Raw genomic sequence first — 22,020 nt, 5'->3', positions numbered from 1 at the left:
TGAGGCTAATGTTACTGAAGGCGCCCGTTGACGCTTTGTGTCGAACGCTTATTGGGGCAATTACACCTTTCAGTGCGAACGAGCGTTAAAATTAAACCGCTGCGTTTGTGAATGGTTTTTCACGGCCTCCTGTTGCTGTGGGAAATATCACACAAAGGGCTTTCCAAGGTGGTCGAACCGCTGTTTAAATCGAGCGCTTACGTGCTCTCAGCCGGCCGTGGCCCGTTATGGTAAAACTCTCAAATATTAATAACGGTATATGTCCACTCGAAGCATGAGCGCTCCTGTGGGACACTCAGCCCCAGTCGAGTCGAACGTTCTATTGCTTATTGTAATAAACGAAGCGCCAATTTCGACTGGCCGCCAAGAGGTATCAGTTCGCCGCGAACGCAACTCCAGGGACAGCTGGAAAAGATTTGAAGCCATTAATAGGCGATTTCGAATGATTACTTACGTACGTTCAGACTGTCATTTCCACAACACGAAAACTCCGCCAGGCTTTGTAGCACTAAACCATTTGTGTACTAGGATAATACTTTAATGCGCAAAAACGAACAAATCCTGATACAATGTCTCTTTATTTTGGTTTCTTTTAGTGTGTGTTCAGTTTCATTTTGCCCTATGGAGCTGATATACGTGTTATTGGCATGTCTATGTGCACTGGATTACTGTCAAGGGCAGGACCACGTTTACACGACCAATGAAGAGACTGGAAAGGGACATTATGTAGGCAATGTGCCTCAGGATCTCGAACTCCCACCCCAGCCGGCAAACGAAAAGCCAAAACGCAATTATCGCATCATGAACGGCGGAGACAAGATTTCCGTTGATGCGGCCAGCGGCGATTTGGCAACTGCTATGACGCTTGATCGCGAGGCTTTGTGCCCTGACAACCCGCCACGATGTGAAATCAACGTCGAAGTGCTGGTTTTGCCGAAGTTTAGGCTGCTTAATCTGCTCTTTGTTGTCGAGGATCTGAATGACAATCCACCTAGATTCCCTTCTCAAACCTTTACCAAAGAAATCTCGGAGAGTGCGGTTGTCGGCTCAGCAATTCGATTGGACAGCGCTGTCGACCCGGATTTAAAACTCAACTCAATACAAGAATACAGAATCTCCAGCTCGCCGCCAAGTCGCCGCGATAGGAATGGAATCGATGTCCCTTACTTCCACTTGGACGTGATCCAAAACATCGACGGCACCAAAATTCCCCAGCTCAACCTCACCCGCGGTCTCGACCGCGAAAAAGTGGATTCCTATGAGCTGCTGTTGTACGCCATCGACGGGGGTTCCCCGCCTCTTACCGGAACTGCCACTGTTCAAATTGAGGTCTCCGATTCCAACGACAACCAGCCGACATTTCCACAAAAAAGCTACTTGCGCGAGATACCGGAAAACCTGGAGCCCGGGTCGCTGATAATACAGGTCACCGCAAGCGACTTGGACGCCGGCCCCAACGCGCTGATCGAATACACTTTTCCCACTGTCGTAAGTGCTCACGACCGGGGCGTGTTCAACCTCAACCCCACCACCGGCGCAATTACCATAAAAAAACCAGGCCTTGACTTTGAAAACAAGACTATCCACCATCTCACAGTGGAGGCTAGGGATAGGGGCCCTAACCCGGCTTCAGCTTATACGACAGTCACCGTCAAGGTATTGGATGTAAACGACGAGGCCCCACATATTGACGTTAGTTTCATGGAGTTTGTTGAGAAAAAGACGGACGAGACTGGCCGTGCGAGCGTGCTGATTCGCGAGGATTTGGCAAATGATACTTACATCGCCTTTGTGACGGTAACAGACCGCGACACAGGGATTAACGGACGCGTGCATTGCAAAATAAGGCAGCCCTCCAGCTTCGAGCTTATGGATTTGGATCAAGAGCAAAACAGGTGAGATCAGTCGCGGTCAAGTCCGACCTTTAAATTCAGTGCAGTTGACATTTGGCATTTCCTAGAAATGTTTGTTTTGTATATCTGGTTATATATGTTCAATGGCTTTTAGCAATTTTATAACGCTGAGCTGGCACTGTCAACCATGCAACTGTTTGTATGTATATTTTCCTGAATTTGTTGTAACAATCATTTCTTAGGTACCTCATCCGCACCAAGAGCCTCCTAGACAGGGAAACCAACGGTTACCACAACATTGAGATTATAGCCACAGACTCGGGTTCCCCATCACTAACGAACAGCACTACCATCTTGGTGGAGTTGGTTGACGTAAACGACAACCCCCCGAAGTTCGATCGGAAAAAATACAAAGTTTACGTGAGCGAGAACATTGGCCACGGGGAAAAAGTCACAGAAATTGTTGCTCGAGATCCGGATGACGGCCAAAATGCTGAGATTACTTACAAAGCGGAGCCCACGTTGGAGAACACAGTTACCCCGTTCACTATAGATAAAGATTCGGGGACAGTACGTTTCGCCAACGATGCTACATTGTTGGATGCTGAAAACGCCACCGAGCCCTACAGGTTGACGGTCACAGCTACAGATAATGGAGATCCAAGACTCAGTTCCACAACATTGCTCATAGTAAGTGCTGACAATAGTGACAAGTTGTGGTCGTTTGCTGTATATGCACATGATTTGCTTTAAACTTGTTTAGGCAAAACACCATCACTAACAATAACATTTATCATTAGATTTACGTCGAAGACGAAAACGACAACCAACCTAAGTTCAGGCAATCGAGTTACGACTTTAAAATAAGCGAGGACAGCAAGCGAGGGACGTATGTTGGGCAAGTCATCGCCGACGATGCAGACGTGGACAAAACCACCAATGCCCGCATCACATACAGGTTCGCCGATGACTCAAACGAACCCAATCCGTTTACACTGAAGGAAGAAACAGGTACGGAATTTTCTCTGCAAAACACATACGTCATGGATGTAAATGACGTATTCGCATTAATAAATTATATTGCTGATTTAGCCAAACGTTGAGTATAAGAAGGCGTCATGATTCTGCAAGAATTATAAAAACAATGTATATGTGTATATGCGATATAACATACATGCCAAAATTTTTCCTTTCATTCAAAACTTCCACCTCTCTGCAGGTGAAATTCATTTTGACGGGGACGAAAGCCAGATTGACAGAGAGGCTCGAGACTCAAGGCCGTATATTCTTACCGTGGAGGCATGGGACAATGGCCAGGAACCAATGGAAGACCGTGCTACCGTTGAAATTTACCTCGAAGACGTCAACGACAACAGTCCGTCAATCGTCTTCCCCAACGTCACTCGGGACATGGCATTGGTCTACATCATTCCTCCGTCTAAAGAAGATGCCGCGACAGAAGACGCAACTGCTGATGACGCTCCCACGGATGAAGAAGCCATGGATTACCTCCTCGAGAGTTCGGCACTCTCTGTCGCACAACAAGTTCTTCGAATTGGCTCCTCGGAAACTCCGATGCGGAGTCATTTGCCCAAGCAAGCGCCAGTGGTCGTGACTCAAATTCGCGCAGTCGACCGTGACGCGAGCGAAAACGGTCACGTGCGATACACGTTAGTCGAAGGAAATGTTAACAAGTACTTTTCGGTGGACATGTCTTCTGGCAACATCACTCTTAACCTTGTGGACGAAAAAGCCTTGCGTGCGATGAAGCGTGGCTGCCACGTGATCAAGATTTCAGTCAGTGACCTCGGAAAACCTGAGCCCATGACCACACCGGCCTGGGTGAGTAAATTATTACTTTTTCATCTTCACGTGCGTTCTGTTTGTTGCGGAACGGCTTGCGGTGGGCCATGGGCTACAAAGTAAAGTAAGCTTTAATGGTCGAACCAATACCACCCGTTTTAATAAAAAAATTGACTTATATTTCCAACCAATTATTCCGTAACACAGTTTCATATGAAAGTTATTTTTGTGGATTTGTCCATTCCAACTTTTAGCTTTGCATGTATCCTATCTAAGATCAAACAAATTAGAAGTTTTAGTTCCCCAAGTTATAAAATGACAACCACACAAAAGCAAGTACATTTAACAACCTATTGCGCAACTCAGGTGAATATTTACGTCACGGACTCCGCACCGGGTAAGGTCAACATCACCGACGCGATGAGAGATTGCCAAAACAACAGTTTTTACCCAGTAATATTTGTGCCTGGTGGAGAGGACCTAGGAAGCGCTTCATCCAATAATCTCCTGTTCATCCTCATCATCAGCTTCGTGGCTCTTTTCCTCATCATTATCATTGTTGCGGTAAGAGGACGATTTTTTCTGCGTTTGACAAATAATTCTCTTACTGGTAAAGATGTAACAGCAAAATATGAGGTTAAAGTTACTTGCATGAATATAAAGCGTAATAAGGTGGTGGTTGCTTGTTATCAAGTTTTAAGTTTAGTTTTGTAACAGGTTTAGTTTAGCCTGACAAACAGTTTGTGATAATTTCCACAATTTGTTTGTTACAGATTGCCTTGTTGATAAAGCACAAGTGCAAATGCGGTAAGGACAAAAAATCGCGGACTTATAACTGCCAGCAAGCCGCCGACCTCTACAGCGATCATTCCTATACTCAGGGTTCGCCCATTGTCAAGAAAGGCAGAGGTAAGTGTGTGTATTTGCTTAATTGGTCGTGCGGTCGCCCGTTGGATAAAGGAATTTTTGAAGTGCTAACAAAACTTAGTCATGACTACGTACGTACACGTTTTAATACCGAATAAAACGCTCCTTTTCTTGATAAAACGGATCACCAAACATTACAGCACATGTCTTGTATGAGTAATAAGGCTTTGTTGATTCATTGTGAACTTTAGTTCAAATATTGGATTTGTCTTTCTTTACGTTGTAGTAACGTATTTTTCTTAACAGGTTCTCCATTCGGCAACCGGACTGGCGGGCTACACCTGCCCAGTGGCACCGTGGACAGCCGTACGTCCAACATTTCAGAATGGACCGCATCTCAGATGCAAATTTCCCAGGTCAGTAGCGACTGGGGTATGCCTGAACCCCATATGGTGCCCCAACCTGTCCCTGTTCACCCCGCATTTGCCCCATTTCCACGTCACCGATCCATGGTGGCATGGCCAGACCATGATCTTAAATGTGTTATGCCCTATGGTGTATCGACGCCCCATATTTCGAGGCATTATTCGCATTCGTACATGTACGGCCATGAGCCGGCGTGTCTGGCTTCCATAGTGTGATGTGCTAAGACGCTGGGTTGTTTGGTGTCATACTTGGCGTGATGGCGCGAAAACAAACGATGGCTTCTTAATCAAGGCCTTTTTGCGCGTGCTTGTCAAATGACTGGCGGGGGTCAAGCTGGGTGCGAGTTTGCATGTTCTGTGCGTAAAATGGTGTGAAATAGTAACGGCGAAGGACGAGTTCTCTTTTATTGTTTTAAACCTTATCAACTGTCATATCGTTGCAATCTGTAACACTTGAAACGTATTTTACAATATTTTTCCTTTTTCATTTTTGCACGAGTATTATGAATAGAACATAACGGTTTTGAAATAACATTCGCGTTGTAATTTGGGTTCCTGATCTTTAATTGTCCACTATGCGTTGAGTTTAATCGTTGCAATGTATGTCTGTCATATTTTGGTTAACGTTTGTGTAATAATCCGTAACACCGGTATTATCTTAGCAATGTACAAATCAATTTTGGAATCGCGATTTTTTCGTCGAACAAACTTAACGGATCTGCGCCAATTGTCCAATCGCTTTGTAAGTTTCAGCTGCAAACCCCTCACCCGTCAAGCCGACATGACCCTAATCCTGATTATTGCGTCACAGTGCCGCGCTTTGTTGTGTCACGGATGCGACTTCTTAGCTGTCTGTTCAATATTGTTTCTAGCCGCGGTCAGAGCTTGATATATTGGTTTTGCGCGCGTTTTGCTGTCGGATTCCGTCATGTAAAAACGGTATCCCGCTGTTAGAGAGGAGTGGTGCTGCGACTCGCTAGCAGTCAGATGCACCTCGCATTACAAGATTAAAGTCTCACAGATTTATTCATTGTTTTAGATTTCCGCCTATAATGCGATAAAAAAACGTCAATTGCTGTCGTTTTCACGCCCCGTCCCACTGATTGCAGGGTTTGCGTATCATTTTGGAAAAACTTTTGGAAAACGGTAAAATCACCTTCAATGCTAAATCCAATCCAAGTGCCCAAGGGGTAAAATAAATATCCACCACTGTAACACATATTTGAGTTTCGAGCACTTTCTATTGACAAACGTATGGAAAAGAGATCAAGTACAGCCTATACTTATATAGTGTATAGAGCAAATCAGGGTTATTTGGCCGTAACGCTTTGCGGATGAGATATACATAGAACAATCCAGAGCAGTACGTTTTTTTTAAATCCGCATGCCTTATGTAACCAGCGAAGCCCGACAAGTAGATAACGGATAAAAATAGTAACTACTAACACTTGACCATTGCCTAAAAGCAAGCGAGAAACGGAAGGACACTGGGTCTGAGGAAACAGTTGACACGGGAAATTAGTACTGCGTTCCTTTACGCATGGGCGCCCGCAATGATTCATCCCTGTACAACATTCTTTTCACGCTCCAAGCAAAATTCCACTCCAGTCTCTTGGTATTCGTAGTACGCCAGCCCGACGTCAGCCCAGTTTCGTGCTCTGATGAGAGTTAACGGGCTAACGTTGTAATAATGACACTTAGCTGTGTAACAACATTCTGTAGTGTTTGCCGAAGGGTTGGAAAGTGGTAACGAGCAGCAAACTGGGTTGCTACTGTATCCACTGTTGTGACACGCGGTAGTAAGTGGATATGCGGATGGGGTATTTTGTTTGGCTTGGAACTTAGTTACAAAAATCAATATTACGATGTATTTTCTGTGGTGCGACAGGTGTTCCGATGAATATGCGATTTTCGGCCGTTAGAGGAAACCAAACATACAATAACTATACGTTGGTCTATGTTCGAATATCTCTAAACTTGTATTAATGTAGATAGAGTGCATTGGTACGAATGCCAGTCACAAAAACACATTATCCAACAATACACGTATATACGATATTTATATATCTCCACGCGCTGGCCTTTGATAAATCACAAGCACCAAACCCCCCAACAGGGAATTACATTAGTAAAAAATCTATACTGTAAACAACACCCCAAATAGGCGATCAAAATGCTTATCAATACTGACAGATGGCTTCGGTCCCGTAATACACGATAGCCGGCTTCATCGATATAAAGTGTGCTTTGAAATACGCGATCATCATTCGGTTCAGCCAGGCAAGTAATAGATCCGTAAGACGCGCATTACATTTTAAATTCCTCCGCTCATTCTGAAAGGCCCAGTGGTGCGCCACGGTGCCACTTAAATCGAAACCTCGACGAAGCTCTGCGCCATGGGATTTAACTGGAATATTAAATGGCTTATTTCTTTTTTGCGCTCAATGGCCCATTTTCCATTTGTTTAGTTTTAAAAGTGGCGTCTCTTTGCCGCTTGAATAATCTTACACCGATTTAAGTTTACCGAAACAATTTGGTGTTCAATTTGGGTTGATTTATACCGGTGATCGGATTATTTAAAGGTGTTCACCAATAGCAAGTGAGTTCTAAAAAACACGTGGCAATAGAGTTTTTAGTGGTAAAGGCGCCTTCAAAACTAATCTACTTCGACTTCAGGTTATAAAACGCATCCATCAATAGTAGTATTTCAAAACACTAGCTTATATACAGAATTCTAGAAACCATTAAAATATCCTTCGGAATAATATTCGCCTGTGTGCTGGAAAGTCAGAAAAACGTATCCTATAGACACTGGTGGCATAGCAACAGGTGCCAGGGGTAGATGTAATCCTTTTCCATCGGATGGGATCCATTCGTGTTGGCTTGTCGTATTGATTAAAACAGACTTGTTAGTAGGGCGCTTAGTAAATAAGGCGACGCACTCGTCACGTCGACGCCTCAGCACACAAGTTGCGAATAAATAATTGATAGATTAACGAGGCCTTCGACGACAGCGGGGGAAAATAAAGTCTTCGCCTAAAATCTTATGGTCCCAAAGAAAGACAAAACCTTTTACGACTGCATGCAAAGTGTTGCACCGATGACCCCGAACGTTTTTACGTCACTCTTGAGATAAACAACACATTCAACTTGTTATTAAAAGCGTTTGATAACGTTCAGCACAGCCGTAAGCCGTATTACTGTGGTAAATTCATTAACATGTAGGACCACTGTCACCACCTTCAGACGAGCGTGTACAGGAGTCACTTTTTCGTGGTCAGTTCTGTGCCCATTTTGCATGAGTGGCATTGTGTAGTGCACACGACCTGCGCAATATAAGCAAGGAGGGGAGTTTTAAATTATTCACACCGGCGCTGTTACTGCGTTATCTTTTCAGCGGGTATATTGCATAGTATCACAATTAATAGGGCACGGGAGTTGGCTGGCAATTACGATGGCACATCCTGCAGTAATGACCACTTTCGCTCAATTATCTGTGGCTTTACAAGGTGTTGAGTTATAATCGTTTTTGTGAATCTTCCCTTAGACGCGGCTGACATATAGTTTGTTAAATGGTTTTTACTTGGGTGTCTAATGGTGATTATCGCACCAAAGGGAACATTATCCAAGCCATTATAACTCTTTCACCCGCTGGCAATATTACCAGTCCGTAGTGTTGGACATATATTCAGGGGAGATTTGTTGCCTTTTTGTATCCAAAAACACAGGAAAATCTGCTCCCAATGTATAGTATCAATATCATCCTCAGTCCCGCAAATTGACTTAGCCCACATATAACAGAAATCAAATGGTTATTTTCGAACTCGTTTTCAGCAACCTGCTAACCCAATTGGGAGTTGTTAGCACCGCTGTAGACGCTGGTTTCATTTCGTCCGGGGTATAATAAAGTGGAATTAGGGACCACGTCGTCCTCCCGCCTGTTTACTTGCCCAGTCTTCCGACATACACCAGTGACACAGTTTCGTTTTGGCGTCGTTTCAGACAATTTATTTTCATTTATTGCTGTTTGTTTTTTAAATATATTCTTGGGATGCGGGAAGGTAAAAGGCGGGACAAATTTGACGTTTCCTTAAGTGGAGTCGTTACGTGCCGTAACTCACATAATGACCCGAAACATGCCTCAGAGATAGAAATGTTTTTTTTTTCCATTACCTTTTGGTTATTGTTTTCGACTACCTAGGTACAGTGTATCATCCTGTGCATCATTAGGCGCAGAATATTGTCAAAAGGAACCTAAAGAGGGATTTAGGATACGGCTTCGGATTATTGAAATTGAACATACCAAACTGTACGCTCCCATTTAGGAGCATACAGCAGTGATTCACCCAGTGTCACGCATCACAGCTTTTCGCTTCTCCTTCGTGACGAGGATAAGGCACGATGCCCACATCCGTTCATTTGACCGTAGTCGACAGCCGCACGCCCTCACGAGCCGTCAACAAATCAAAACGTACTCCTTGCGAACCCGAAGGTCCCAATTTTGTCCTGCGGCCACGGGCCAACGGGCGACAATAGGCCAAGTCAAGTACCTTCAGTTGCCCCCCGGAGGATAGCGCTTTGACGCGGGCGAATCGTGAGCCTGGTTAATTATATTAGGGCTATCTCGTGGGTTAACTTCTATGCCCAGCTGCCTCGGAGTTGTTTTGGCAAACCCACTATGCCTGTTTTATGCGTTTACAGAAGCTCCAAAATTGATATCAACAAGAATATTACTTTAGTCCATATATATGGGTAACAAGACTATAAACGAAAGCTTTTCTGCCGAAGTTGCATAAGAAAAATTACTCATTGCTTCCACTGGTTATCCAATATGTATGTAATGATTAATTTGTGGCCACGGCGTCAAGGTTGAACACAGGGTGCTGTTATACATTAAGCGGCGGCTTGGTAGAGTAGCTAATAATTGACAACTCTGTTGTTTTGCGAAATGGGGTGGCAAGAAAACAAAATACACCGTTAGCTTTGAAAACTCTTGTCTCAAAGTTCGCCAAACAACCCAGCAATGGTAAATGATTGACAAACCGTTCGTTTCTGCTTGACGCGCTGAGATAAATCGCCCATTAACAGTTGATCAAACATGTTGACTTAACCATTCGCTGGCGTGGGTTTAAACCTGTGCCAGACAACTCCCCTGCGATGGGTGCGGAGTTTTAAAGGCCGAACAATTTTCGCCAAAGACATGTAGTACGTGGTTGTCTTCCAGTAAATCCATTTGTAACCATTGATGCTGGCGAAGTGGGCTTGTAATGGCCCGCGGCTATCTGCGCAGAAGTCGGCTTGTCCGACGCAAAAAATTACGGGTCTTAAAGTGGCGATAATATCTATCTACAAAGTGGGACGGTTCTCTAGACTAGACGAGTTAATATCCCGTTGTCAAGGCCGCACAAAACGACTGGACATGTTATACAAATTGACCATTTAAAAGCTCGCGCGTCTTGCTTTGAACCAGATTTATTCCGCAGTTAATCGTGTTGAAACAAACTGTGTTATGAATAGAAACAAGCCGGGCGTTGCGCTCAGTATCGGTAAAATATATATTTGTCAACAGAACAAGATCATTTTCTTAGCCCTAACCTTATTCATTAAACGTAATTCAAGATTGATTGAGTGATCCAAGCGTTCATGAGCGCTTGTTTGCACAAGTTATATCCTAAACTCGATCGGGCAATTCGAAGGGCACCGAGCTCCAAACATTCCGTTCCATACCGTGTTCCATCACAGCTTAAATACAACAAAAAGTAGCATTTAGAGCACGATTCGTTTCGATACACTTCTCGCAACGAGGCATCCTACTTCCCTGGATCTTTGCGCCACTGCAAGGCACGGGTTCCAGGGGTCCTCATACATCACCCGGGAAGCATTTTAAGGCTTTGCATCCATCATCGATGTGTGCTGGCGGCCGTTGAAAAGTTCCCTATCCCTTTTTGCTACGTATACAGTCTGGTTTAAGTTTGAAATGCGAGCTTGTGTCTGTACGGTCTGTTTGATGTTTCCCTCTTGGGGTTTGAGCCACAAGGTCACAAGTTTGGTGCTGTTGGCGCGTTGCCGATTGTTTTGTTTGACAAAACTTCTACACTCCCTGTACAATCGTTCAACACTGCATGAATAGTATGTGATAAACATGAGTATCTTTAAAATTTCGGCACACTGCGATTTAAACCGAAAAAATGTTGGTAAAACCATGATCTACAACGTATAACACCTTGTTGTGATTGGAAGCTGTCGTTTATAGCCAGGTTTTTAATCAGGCTTGCGCCTCTGAGCGCATGGGGACCACTTTTATACAAAGCACCTTTGGAGTGCATCCGAGTTGCACATTAATTATGTAGCGGCCGCAATTTTATTGCATTGGTCGCTTGCTTTATACAGAGATGGTGCTTAAGTCGCGTTGTCTGCGAAACTGTCGCCCAACGCCGAACTAAAAATTCTAATCTTATAAGCTGGACAAATATTTGTGGCTGCCAAGCGATACGAGCGTCGATATTGTAGTCTCGGCGCAGACAGTGCAAACAAAGCGATTAATTCCGTCGCCTCTCACAATGCTGCTAGATAATATCACTTTGTAAAAACGAATTTTACTTGAAAATGCGATTTGAAAACGAATCTACGGTCAACCGTAACGCACAACATACGTATTTAACAAGAGCAATTCCTGTTTTCCAGATACGTAACCAATATTAATTTAGTAGGCACCGAGTACAAAAGAAAAAGCCACAGTGACAATTTGATGGGATTGTGTTGTTTCGCTTCATATCTTGCCCTGTGGAGCACGAGGTTGTGATTAGTAATTCGAGCACCGGCAGTCAATGGAACGCTTCTTTTATTTGATTGTTATGATCGAGTGGTAATGGAAGCCGTGTGACTCCTACTCCAATCGCGTTTGTTTGTGTGTGTCCGCGATCTTACATAGTTGTCACATCGAATCTTCTGTTACGAAAGCTTTAGGCGCACATTTATCCTAAATTCGGCATTTTCCCCATCCAACACTTCCATCACCACAATTTATATTTGGTTTCATGGGCGGCAATTTTTCCCACTCGTAACTGACAGCTGTTAAGCATTCCATTCAAAGTTTTCCGTCCACGCCGTGCAGTTCTGAAAGCAAGGAAGTTGGTGTTTTATTTCCTTCAGCTATTCAGCTGCGCCAGCGACAAAGCCAAGGTCCTGGTTTCGACTCAAACAAAACCCCTTCCTGTGACGCACCATCACGTTTACGGTTTCGTAAAGGGCACCTCTCTTTTTGTGTACGTAGAGGGTCTGTCCAACTTGTTGGGGGTACCAAAGGTTCTGTTAATATAACTATTTAATAGTTCTCCGAATTCCCGGGGGGAGGTTTGTGATCCATTGTGCTTCATTTTTACTGCGAGTCAATTGTCAATTTTGTTGCCCAATGCCACTATATTTTTGAACAGTTGGTGTCTGCCAAATGGTATTCGAAACTAACTCTAATACGAAAACGTCGGAGTGCCGATATTTACTGAAAGCGCGGAAATATATATTTGGTTTGAACACGCCTTGATCTCAATGATTTATTTTTCTGTAACAACACTTTTGCAAGATTTAAAGCAAATACACTACCGAAACTTAAGTTTAGTAATGATCCTATCATCACCCACAAATAACCATCCATCCTAAACAGTCATGTTATTACACAGCAACATGAGAAGAACGAAATGATGATGCGAGCAGAGCAGTACGACGGCAGCGTTGGATCACAGAACAGCGCAAGGGATAGCGGAACAGGTGACAGTGTACCCAACGAAGCTTACAACCAATCAGCGAGCACCTTCAGACAGCCTTCATTCCAACGCGGCCCATCCGCATACCCCGTCCAACATTACCAACCAACCCACGTCAATCTCCCCCAGGATGAGATGCCACCCGATTACGGAGGTACGCTTGCGAGGTTTCTATTTCCAGCTAATTTAAATTGAGTTAAAACCGGTTTGAACCGGTTTGTTGGTGGCTTTGGGGTTTGAAAAATTTGTTTCATTACTTAGCTTTTCTTGGTAAACCTTCCCATTGGCTGCCAATAGTTTGTCGGTTTAGCGCTTAATTTATAGACGTTGCCGGTAATTCAACACCTCACTGCAGAAGCTGCAACAATGGCTTGCGTGTCAAGTACCTACAGTAGTTCAATAAAGCTAGTTCTGCGACACGTATACACACCACGTGCTATAGTTTTACGAATGCTGGACTAAATCAGTTACTTTGTTAGATGCAATTTACCATACGATACCGCATATAAAAAGTTACCAACTAACGCTAATGGCTATTGTTCGCCTCTCAAAGTGCGCATGTATGAATAGGAAAAATGCGTTTCAACAACAAGCATTATTTACGAAACGTGCAATAAGCTTAGGCTTGACGTCCACGCCTGCCCCACAGTACATGGAACACACAAACAAACTAAACAACAACCAACTGTAATGCCATACCTGTACACGGTTATGCTATGCATTCGCTGTAGGTTCGGTTAAGGACGCTTTTGCGCAAGTTAAATCTCAAGGTATTTGATTATGCGTCATAATAGGCTTATTATTCAGTCTGAAACGTGTGCATTGACGAGCCTTTTAAGACCAAAACAGGCCGCTTCGTCCAAGAGAAAAATAGTCAAAGGCACTTTTTCGGCGATAAGACAGAAATCGGACTGGGTTTTTGTGACTAGTGTTGACAAGTTGACGAAGGCCAGTAACCTGCTGGTCGTCCTTGTCAGCCAGTTTCGATCCAAATGATTTTTTTCTGTTTTTGAGACCAGAGGTTCTGACTCATCTTGTTTAATGATCTAAGAGAACATACATATGAGATGCCTGGTATCCGCATCGATATTTTGTGCTATGATATCCTGTTAATATGAATGTGAATATAAGTTAACACTCTAGTAGAGCATAATGTGAAAAAGTATAACAGTGCAGGGGCGTTACCTTCTACATTTGGAAAATACATTAAAATGTGCCATAACGTGCAAGAGCTTGTCGAACAACTTCATGCTTCAAAAACCCACAAGCAAAACAAAAAATCCAAAACTGTTCCGTATTTTTCGCTTCGGGGCTTGAGTCAGCAGTTTTTTTATCCTATCCCCACTCAGTCACTTCCTGCTTTGTACAATGGCCGCAATCAAGCGCAAAAGGAGCGCAAATCGGATGTGGATCGACTCTGTCGTCATTTTGTGTCTTACGCACGTGCAAAAGCGATTGTGACAGGATCTAATGGGCTTTGCAAGGATTACCCTGGCTATCAATATTGATTCCATTGTGAATGTGGTGTGACACGGTTTGCAATATTCGGCGTTAAAAGATATGTTACGTTCTTTGTTTATCTATAATTTCACCCAAACAAAATTCTACTAAAAAGAAGCTAGCCAATAAGTAAACAAGAATTGGAGGAATTTAGCTGAATTTCTGGTCAATCTGCTAGTTTATTTTTTGAATCAAACTTAATTTACATTTTCCCGTTCACACTTTTTTTATATCTGACGTCCAAGCGTTTCGTGTTTTTCTGATAAATGAATATAATTTGGTCGACCGATGACAATTTCTGTCAACCATGCTACTCCCTCAAATCAATAACGCCTTGACGATGGTTACGCATCAGCGAGTTTCGTACAACGCTCCCCAGTCATTCATTCGCCAACGTAATTTGGTCTGTTTCCTTGAGGCAATTTTATTAGCCCGATACCTGCAGGGAATATTAAGCCTATGGTTTTCCTGTTTCAATATAAGATCACCGTGCAATATTAATGTGATGTGAAAGAAGGGAAAATTGGCAATCTGCCCCGAACACCTAATTTATTGAAAATTTTTGTTTTTAATGTTTGCGTCTGGTGTATTTTATTTGGAAATTATCCCCACGGCGTGCTCTGAATTCGGAATAACTCATCCATCACCGTATTAGCTTAAACGATTCCATTTGAATAACGACATGAAGTTTCCAGCATAAAGTACAACTTCGTCACATAAACAGTTAAAACGGTGATGTGTTGTATAATCTTTTTATAAGGTTTTCTTCTTCCTTGTGACTGAGAGACGAGCATATCCCCTTAATCACCAAATCGTCCAATAAACTTGGACACTTACGCCATTGTTAAACGTATGACGCACCGATGTGACGGAAGCAAGTTTGCCCGTGGTGTCAAACGGGCGTGGAAAAGTAAAGTCATCCAGACTAAACACATAACTCATTCATTATACGGGAGAAAAAGACTCATTTACACTCCCGCAACTCCATCTCATACCCATCTCAGTGCAGGCGTCTCATACAATTTTTATGTCTTGGAACCGACAGGGTTAACTTAAAGTCCGGCGGAAATCCTGCAAAACAGTTTTCCGTGATCGACGCTCGAGGTCGTTATTGACCGCTCCAGACATCATTGATTTTAAACGGTCTTTATTAAAAAATTGGCGCGCGCAATTTGAAAGCAAATCGATGGTGGTGCAGTTGAAAAGCGCTTAAGTTTTAACTGTGATTGAAATCTCCTGCGTTGTTTGTCGCTTTGCTCCCTTTGCTTTCACCCTAATTAGTGGATTTGCGGCCTCTTCAACGTTCATGCCCGGGTTAACTGGAGTATTTCACCGTGATCTCGTCAGCTTGTTGAAACAGCAGACTTTCGCCTTATGAAGCCTCGGGTATCCACTAATGCGTCATGCCCGACTGCGTGCCGAAGACCGGTTTCTACGTTTTTAGCCTCGTATCCAAGCCTTAAGCCGTGGGCACACAGCGGCGGTCCGTCACGGTAACTTAACGCCAGACGGCAGCTCGCAAAACTGTCAGAACGATTTTGAAGGGCGCCTATTTTGTGGAAGAAGCGCATCAGTATTGTCACGCAATTCCATGCTTTTGGATCTGCGCCCCTGTTCCTTTTACGCTTTGGAATCGTGGAAAGGCGAGGCCAATATAACAGCGATTACAACTTCGTTGTTTTTGTGTCCCTCCCTGCGCTGTGATGTCGCCTTTGAACGCTGAGAGCGGATTCACTTTTCCGTAAAGTCTGGCGTGACGAGTTTCTTTGAAAACTCGAGTGTCATAATGGTTTTTGTGTGCCCTTTAACCTTAAAACGGGCCCGCCTTTGTTTGTTACCATACGCGTTAATATCGCTTTTTGTGGTTCCGTGCTAATTCAATTTATTCGGAAACTTGTGTTTCCCTACGAAAATGGCATTGTGTCGTATTAATAAAGTCACATAGGATTCCCCTATAACGATTTAGGCGATTTATGGTATCGCTTTTCCCAGGAAGTTTAAATCGAATAAATCTGCCCACAGGTGTAACCTTCTGACCCACATATATTAAGAAGCCCGCCAGCTTGAACGGCTGGATCTTAATAGGGGCTTTTACCAACCAATTAATAATGCCCGTTTTTTTCTAATGTGTGTTGCCAAACCCAAAATTGTCGCCTTTCTGGTATCCAGCCGGCCCAACATTGGTAATTAACGTAGCCAGTAATTGGCGGCGCAAAATCTGGCCGGATTTGGGTTCCTGTCTGCTTCGAGTCGACTCAGAAGCCGAGATTCTCGTCTATTTCTCCTCGGATGCGCTTGAACGCTGTTGGGGACGCGTCTTATCTTCTTGGAGACAAGCGGTCGTTTTGCTTGCTTGCCGAACATTGCTCATCCCATCATCTGTTTGCTGTTGGGTCGGTCGTCTGTCTTATAACTGATTGAACGTTCCACCTGTGACCCTAATGGAAATTAACCTAAAATTGTGTTCTGGCAGAAGTGGTTGCATTTGGAAACCTTGTGATTTCAACCACTTTCGTTTTATTTTATGAACAACATGGGTAAAGTGTACTGTTATGTTTACTACATTGTAAACATCCCGCCTGCTCACTCAAGGGCCGTTATATTAGTGGAGCGCAGCTGTGGCGAACTGAATCAGTACAACAACGTTGTCATGCCGTATTTGCCGACGCCTGTTTTACAAGCGTGCGTTGGTCTTACTACAACCCTAAAACTTACTGGTTACATGTCACAGGGCTCGGTATATCCTCCAGTTCGTTGCCCAACCCACGCATGCAGACTTTGGAACCTCCAATGGCTCAAAATACAATTGCCACGACTTTTTTAGTGTCTGGTTATTCCAGTTCAAAGTGCCTCACTTTGTCGGGTCGTAGTAAAATTCAGCGCTGTGCAGAACGCTTAAAAGTGCCGGCTTTGATCAAGGACGTAATACTCGGGCAAATTGTCGCGTATGCAAAGCGTCGACGCTCAATTAAAACATAACTCGCATACTTTGAACGGCATGAAGTGGGCGAACAATTATAACCAAGCACAGGAAAACCAAACGCGAGTTCTTTTAGCGCAGGCGCTGTATAGGCCGCGGTCTACATGAAGGTCGCACACAACGACCTTATGGTAATAGTAACAGAAATTGGACACTCCCCATGTGCTCCGTATAACGGATAACGTGGAAACACTCGTTGAAGGCTAATAGAGTTCCACGATTCCGCAGCGGATAATTACCCTCGACAGCACCTCGTACTCGCAACCAATCATTTTATAAGCTTGCATGTAAATTTTTGGATATAATATAATAAGTAGATTGCCCCACGGGAAAATATTGTTTTAATGGAAGTTAGTTGCATGCTCTGTGGCCTTGACCAACGTCATAAGTCAGAGGGTGTGAGCAGCACTAAATATGCAGTGCAAACGTTGAAGAAATCCTGCTTGCAAGTCGTGTTTTCACCCGAAACATCCTGCGCAAAACTTTCGCCGTGTATTCTTTCACACAAAACGCGAAACTGTGGAATTCCATCCTACCAGAGAAACTGTTGATATTTCCCGGTTTTCAGAACGCGATGCCTTGTAATTAAGCTCCTGGCTTTGCCGGTTGGTTGTTTGTTGCGAGTTGGGAGTGAGGCACGCGCGCATAAGGCTTATTAAAACAGGCTTTAATCTCTTGTTTCCTGCGCGATCGCGTTAACGCGAAGCCTCGGGCAATAACCGGTATGATGCCAGCGTCGGATTTCGCAAAATGCGAGCAGTATGTGGTGTGATTGAACGTCTATCTCCCCTCGGGCGGCGAACAACGTGTTGTTGTAAGCTGTATCTGAAATACACATGAACAACGGGCTTCATAGAAATTGAATCATTTTCACCGTTTTAGGATTGGGTGTCATGATTTAGCAACCTTTAACGATTGATTGATTCTTTACTTGTCCATCTTCTTTATATATAAACACAGTGACTTATTTTTAATTGCAAAACGTCGTTATGTTCACGTAGAGAGGAATTGTCCAGAAGTTACAATTTCACTTGGTGTCATTTGCCATATTTCCTTTACACCAAGGCGCACCCCTATTCGCAAGGATTGTTTTGCGACACTTCTTGGCGGGCGCACCTTCCAAACCCAACGTATCGACTTTCCGCACCGTATAACTTCGTTTCCTCAACGAAAGGTGCCGGAAAATCGTCACAAACAAACGCGTCTTTCTGTCATGACGAAAACCAACGTCCTGAAGCAGCCAGAATAAACACTCGACCTCCGAGTGTGGAGAGATAACGGCCAAGTCGCAGAGTGCCCTGTTTCATAAACTCATCCCCCAATACAATATAGATTCGATCTACACATCCATCCGCCACGTGGATATAGAGAAGTGGTCGTGTCCTTTCGAAATTTAATATCGCCAGTTGCAAGATCTTATCCCTGTCTAAAGCAAACAGGCCAGAAAAAACGAACCTATGCTGCTGGAGTGCTATTGGTTATGGAAACTTTTTGGATGTATTTATCAGCTTTAGAGGCCATTAGAGGCACTCCAACCAATGTTAGCAGACTTAAAATAGACGAAAATTGTCTTATTGGCCTGTACTACATTACATCAATTGAAGGCATCTGACAATGTTATTTAATGGAAAGAACCGTTCTGTTCTACATTGTTGCAGCATAAACGCAAGTCCTGTAATTCATAATTTATCTTTATAACGGCAGCTTTAAATCTACTTAAGTAGGGTATATGTGCTTCACAACCAGCAACATATTTACCAGTTTCTTTTACATTTAGACCACATGCTGGACGAGCATGGTTATCTGACCCACCAGTACCCACCCCACGGTCAAATGGTTTTTACACCGAAATGCACGCAAGAGTGTCGGCTATACGGCCACGGTGACAACTGCTGGATGCCGGATTCGCTGCAGCGACCACCGTCCCGAATGACGTCATTTAAAGGCGCTGAAGGTGGGATTTGTTTGTAACGAACTTGACGATATGTATTTGCTTCTCGGTGTTAATATACCCTAATGTATGTTGGCGCGGAAATAAGTGGAGAATTGAGCCTGCAACCTTAACCGAGCTGCTTAAATATCGACAGGGGAAAGACTTTCCAAAATAAAAATTCAATCAACAATTTCGCTTTTTAAGTAAGATCGACTTTTCAATTTACAGATACCTGTTTGGCATTATTCAAGCCTGTGCTTCAGTAAAACGGTTCAATAGGAATCATTTAAGTTTTAACTTAGCTTGTTTTCATTCCTTTGGTTACACCAGTATTCACTTAATTTCATAACAACATGGACGCAAACCTTTTAAATGATCGAGTAAGTGGATCAAGTCATGTTTGTCTTCTCTACCAACCCACAGATAAATGTCATCTCATGTTGCACACGCCCCATAATTTGCTATTATTGCTTTTAAATATAATAAAGTTTGGTAACATGATATGATAAAACCATTTTTCCTCTACATATGTTTTCCTACAGCGTAACTAAATACGTGCTTGTTGTTTCTGCAGGTTACGATGACAACTCATTGCGAATGCCCAAGCGAGCAATGAGCCCATCTGTCTACCAACGGGCCCCAGTCGACCCATCAGATTATCACGGCACGAGGTAACTTCATTAAATTTTTTATCAATCTTGTGTATATAACGGGTTGAAGTGCCAAATAGTGCATTTCTTTTATGCGTCAAAACTCTGACATAAGATGACCATTTTTACATCACGTCACTTGACGTGAAACATAGGTATCTAAAAGTGGCAGCAAAAGCATTGTTTTTGTATTTTATCATTTTTAAGACCGACCCCAACGTTGGTTAAGTACGGGACCTGGTCATCAACGCGGTGAGAAGCAACAAAATAGCTGTGGCATTGTGTTAATTCCTGCATGGCATTATTGTCGCAACTTTTTTGCATTGATTAGCAAATTATATGATTTTGTTTCTTTTCTTGGTTCGGTGATTGCAGTGCATCGTATACAACGTAAAGTGTTGTACACAAAATATGCAGAATCCTTGTTTTGTGCAAATTTGTGCTGCTGAAATAAATGTGTGTTTTATCCATTATTAAGGTTACCTTCCAGTAATTATATTGGATACCTCATTAGTGTCTAAATATCAATCAACATTATTACAGATACACCAATGCCCCGTCCTCCACACCCTTCTACTTCGATCCGATGAGCAAATTCGAAGGTGGAGTCCAGGCTCCGCGATCCAAGTTCAGCACTTTCCGTGATGACCACGTTTCTTCCGACGGAGGCAGCCCAGCCCAGTCCCAAGTCGCTTCATCCAACGTCAGTCGCCAGCCTTCGCTCAATAGCGCCTACCGTGGCGGCCACTACCCCGCCAACCAGCTACAACAGCCCGCAAGGGTGCAGTCGCCCGTTATAATTAACGCCGCATCGCCGACGCCTTACGGTGCAGCAGCTCAACGCGGCAAAGCTTATGTGAACTTGCAAGGCAACGAAGGGCCCATTGAAGACGCGCACAGCAACCTTTCCGGTAGTAGTAGCAGCAACCAGCATCCCGATTACGGGTACCAGCAACAGGGTTATCCCAATTCGTACCAGCAGCACTATGCGATGCAACAGGCCTCCTACCCGGTTTCTACAGCTCAGTCGCATTATCCCGCGGAGAGTTTTCCCGTATACGGAGGCGAGGGGACTTATGAAGACGAATTCGCTGCCACGAATCTTCTGCTTAGCCCCGTCGATTCGGAACCTGGTGACTACAAGCAGCGACTAGAGAAGCAAATGCAACAGCAGCAGCCTTACCAGCAGTCTGGTTACACATTCAAAGGCACCGAAAGCAGCCAAGACGAACAGAAGCTCCTGGATGAAGAACACCAGCTTCAGGAAGGAAACGTTTCTGTTGATAAACTCAGCACCATCCGGGAAGAGATTGATGCGGACGAGGTGGTAGCCGGAATCGATGAGCTCCTGTTGTAAAAAACCCTAAGTTACCTGTTGTGTGCCAAATTCCAAGCACTGCGCCTGTGTGCTGAAGAGATGCGACTCCATACGTGACCAAATCACACACATTGTTTATGGAAAGGTTCGCCAAGCCATGTTTTTTGCAACTTCGTTTTTTGAGTGTTGTGCACGCCATATAGCAACACACAATTGCCCACGTCAGATCTAATCCCCTTGTACAGACCATGTCAAAAGAGATGAGCTGCTTTGAGCGCATATAATTTTTCGTACACTTGTATACTCGATCCACGCTGCTTTATGTGCAGACAACTGCCTGTATAGTATATATACCCTTTACATAGCAAGCAAACATTCTCCACAAACTCTCCTTTCATTGTATTGCATCAGGAGTTTACATTTTCAAGTTCCCGCTTGTGTGTTTTTTTGTTTGCTTTTTGTAATAATCGAACTCGTTTTCGAAAACGGTACGGAATCTTTTTACCATAAACTATATGTTGGATGCTAATGTGTATTGCTACGCTGCATTAAGTTTACATCTAAATTTAGAAAAGTTTTTTTTTAAATAGCAAAATCGCTTCTGCAAAGCGGTAGAGTTTACCCATATCAAACGTTGTGCGTGTCAAGAACTGAATCGTTTTGCATTATTTGCTTTATATTATGCTTTGCGTGTTTGTTTCGTTGAAAATGTGCAACTAACGTCCCTTTCTTTTTGCTTTTGCCCCCTGCGTTCCACCGTTTCGTTTTTTTTTTTCAGCAAATAAACGAAAAGTAACGGTACAGTAGTAGTGCTGTGTTGAGAATATTAATATATATATCCTCCCAGGTTCAATATTCGCCAAGCGTCCTGTGTCTGCTACTGGATTTTTTTCGGTGCTATGATAAGTTCTTTGGATGTTATCAGGCCAGT

At 43.6% G+C, this 22,020-nt stretch overlaps 1 protein-coding gene across 1 annotated transcript; it reads left to right on the top strand.

Annotated features, from left to right (window-relative positions):
• The first annotated feature begins 595 nt into the window (after window positions 1-595).
• LOC145911290 (protocadherin-11 X-linked-like) lies at window positions 596-21,890 on the top strand. The gene is made up of 11 exons (XM_082998579.1): window positions 596-1,895; window positions 2,096-2,543; window positions 2,654-2,864; window positions 3,073-3,695; window positions 4,023-4,220; window positions 4,430-4,565; window positions 4,830-4,939; window positions 12,625-12,862; window positions 18,966-19,142; window positions 19,696-19,792; window positions 20,315-21,890. The coding sequence occupies exons 1-11, from the start codon at window positions 622-624 to the stop codon at window positions 21,126-21,128; spliced, it is 4,326 nt and encodes a 1,441-aa protein (XP_082854705.1). The 5' UTR covers window positions 596-621; the 3' UTR covers window positions 21,129-21,890.
• Window positions 21,891-22,020: the final 130 nt, after the last annotated feature.

The sequence above is a fragment of the Ascidia mentula genome, chromosome 8, assembly GCF_947561715.1.
Source record: "Ascidia mentula chromosome 8, kaAscMent1.1, whole genome shotgun sequence".
NCBI classification, from domain to species: Eukaryota; Metazoa; Chordata; class Ascidiacea; order Phlebobranchia; family Ascidiidae; genus Ascidia; species Ascidia mentula.
This window is presented reverse-complemented; position numbering and strand designations above follow the sequence as displayed.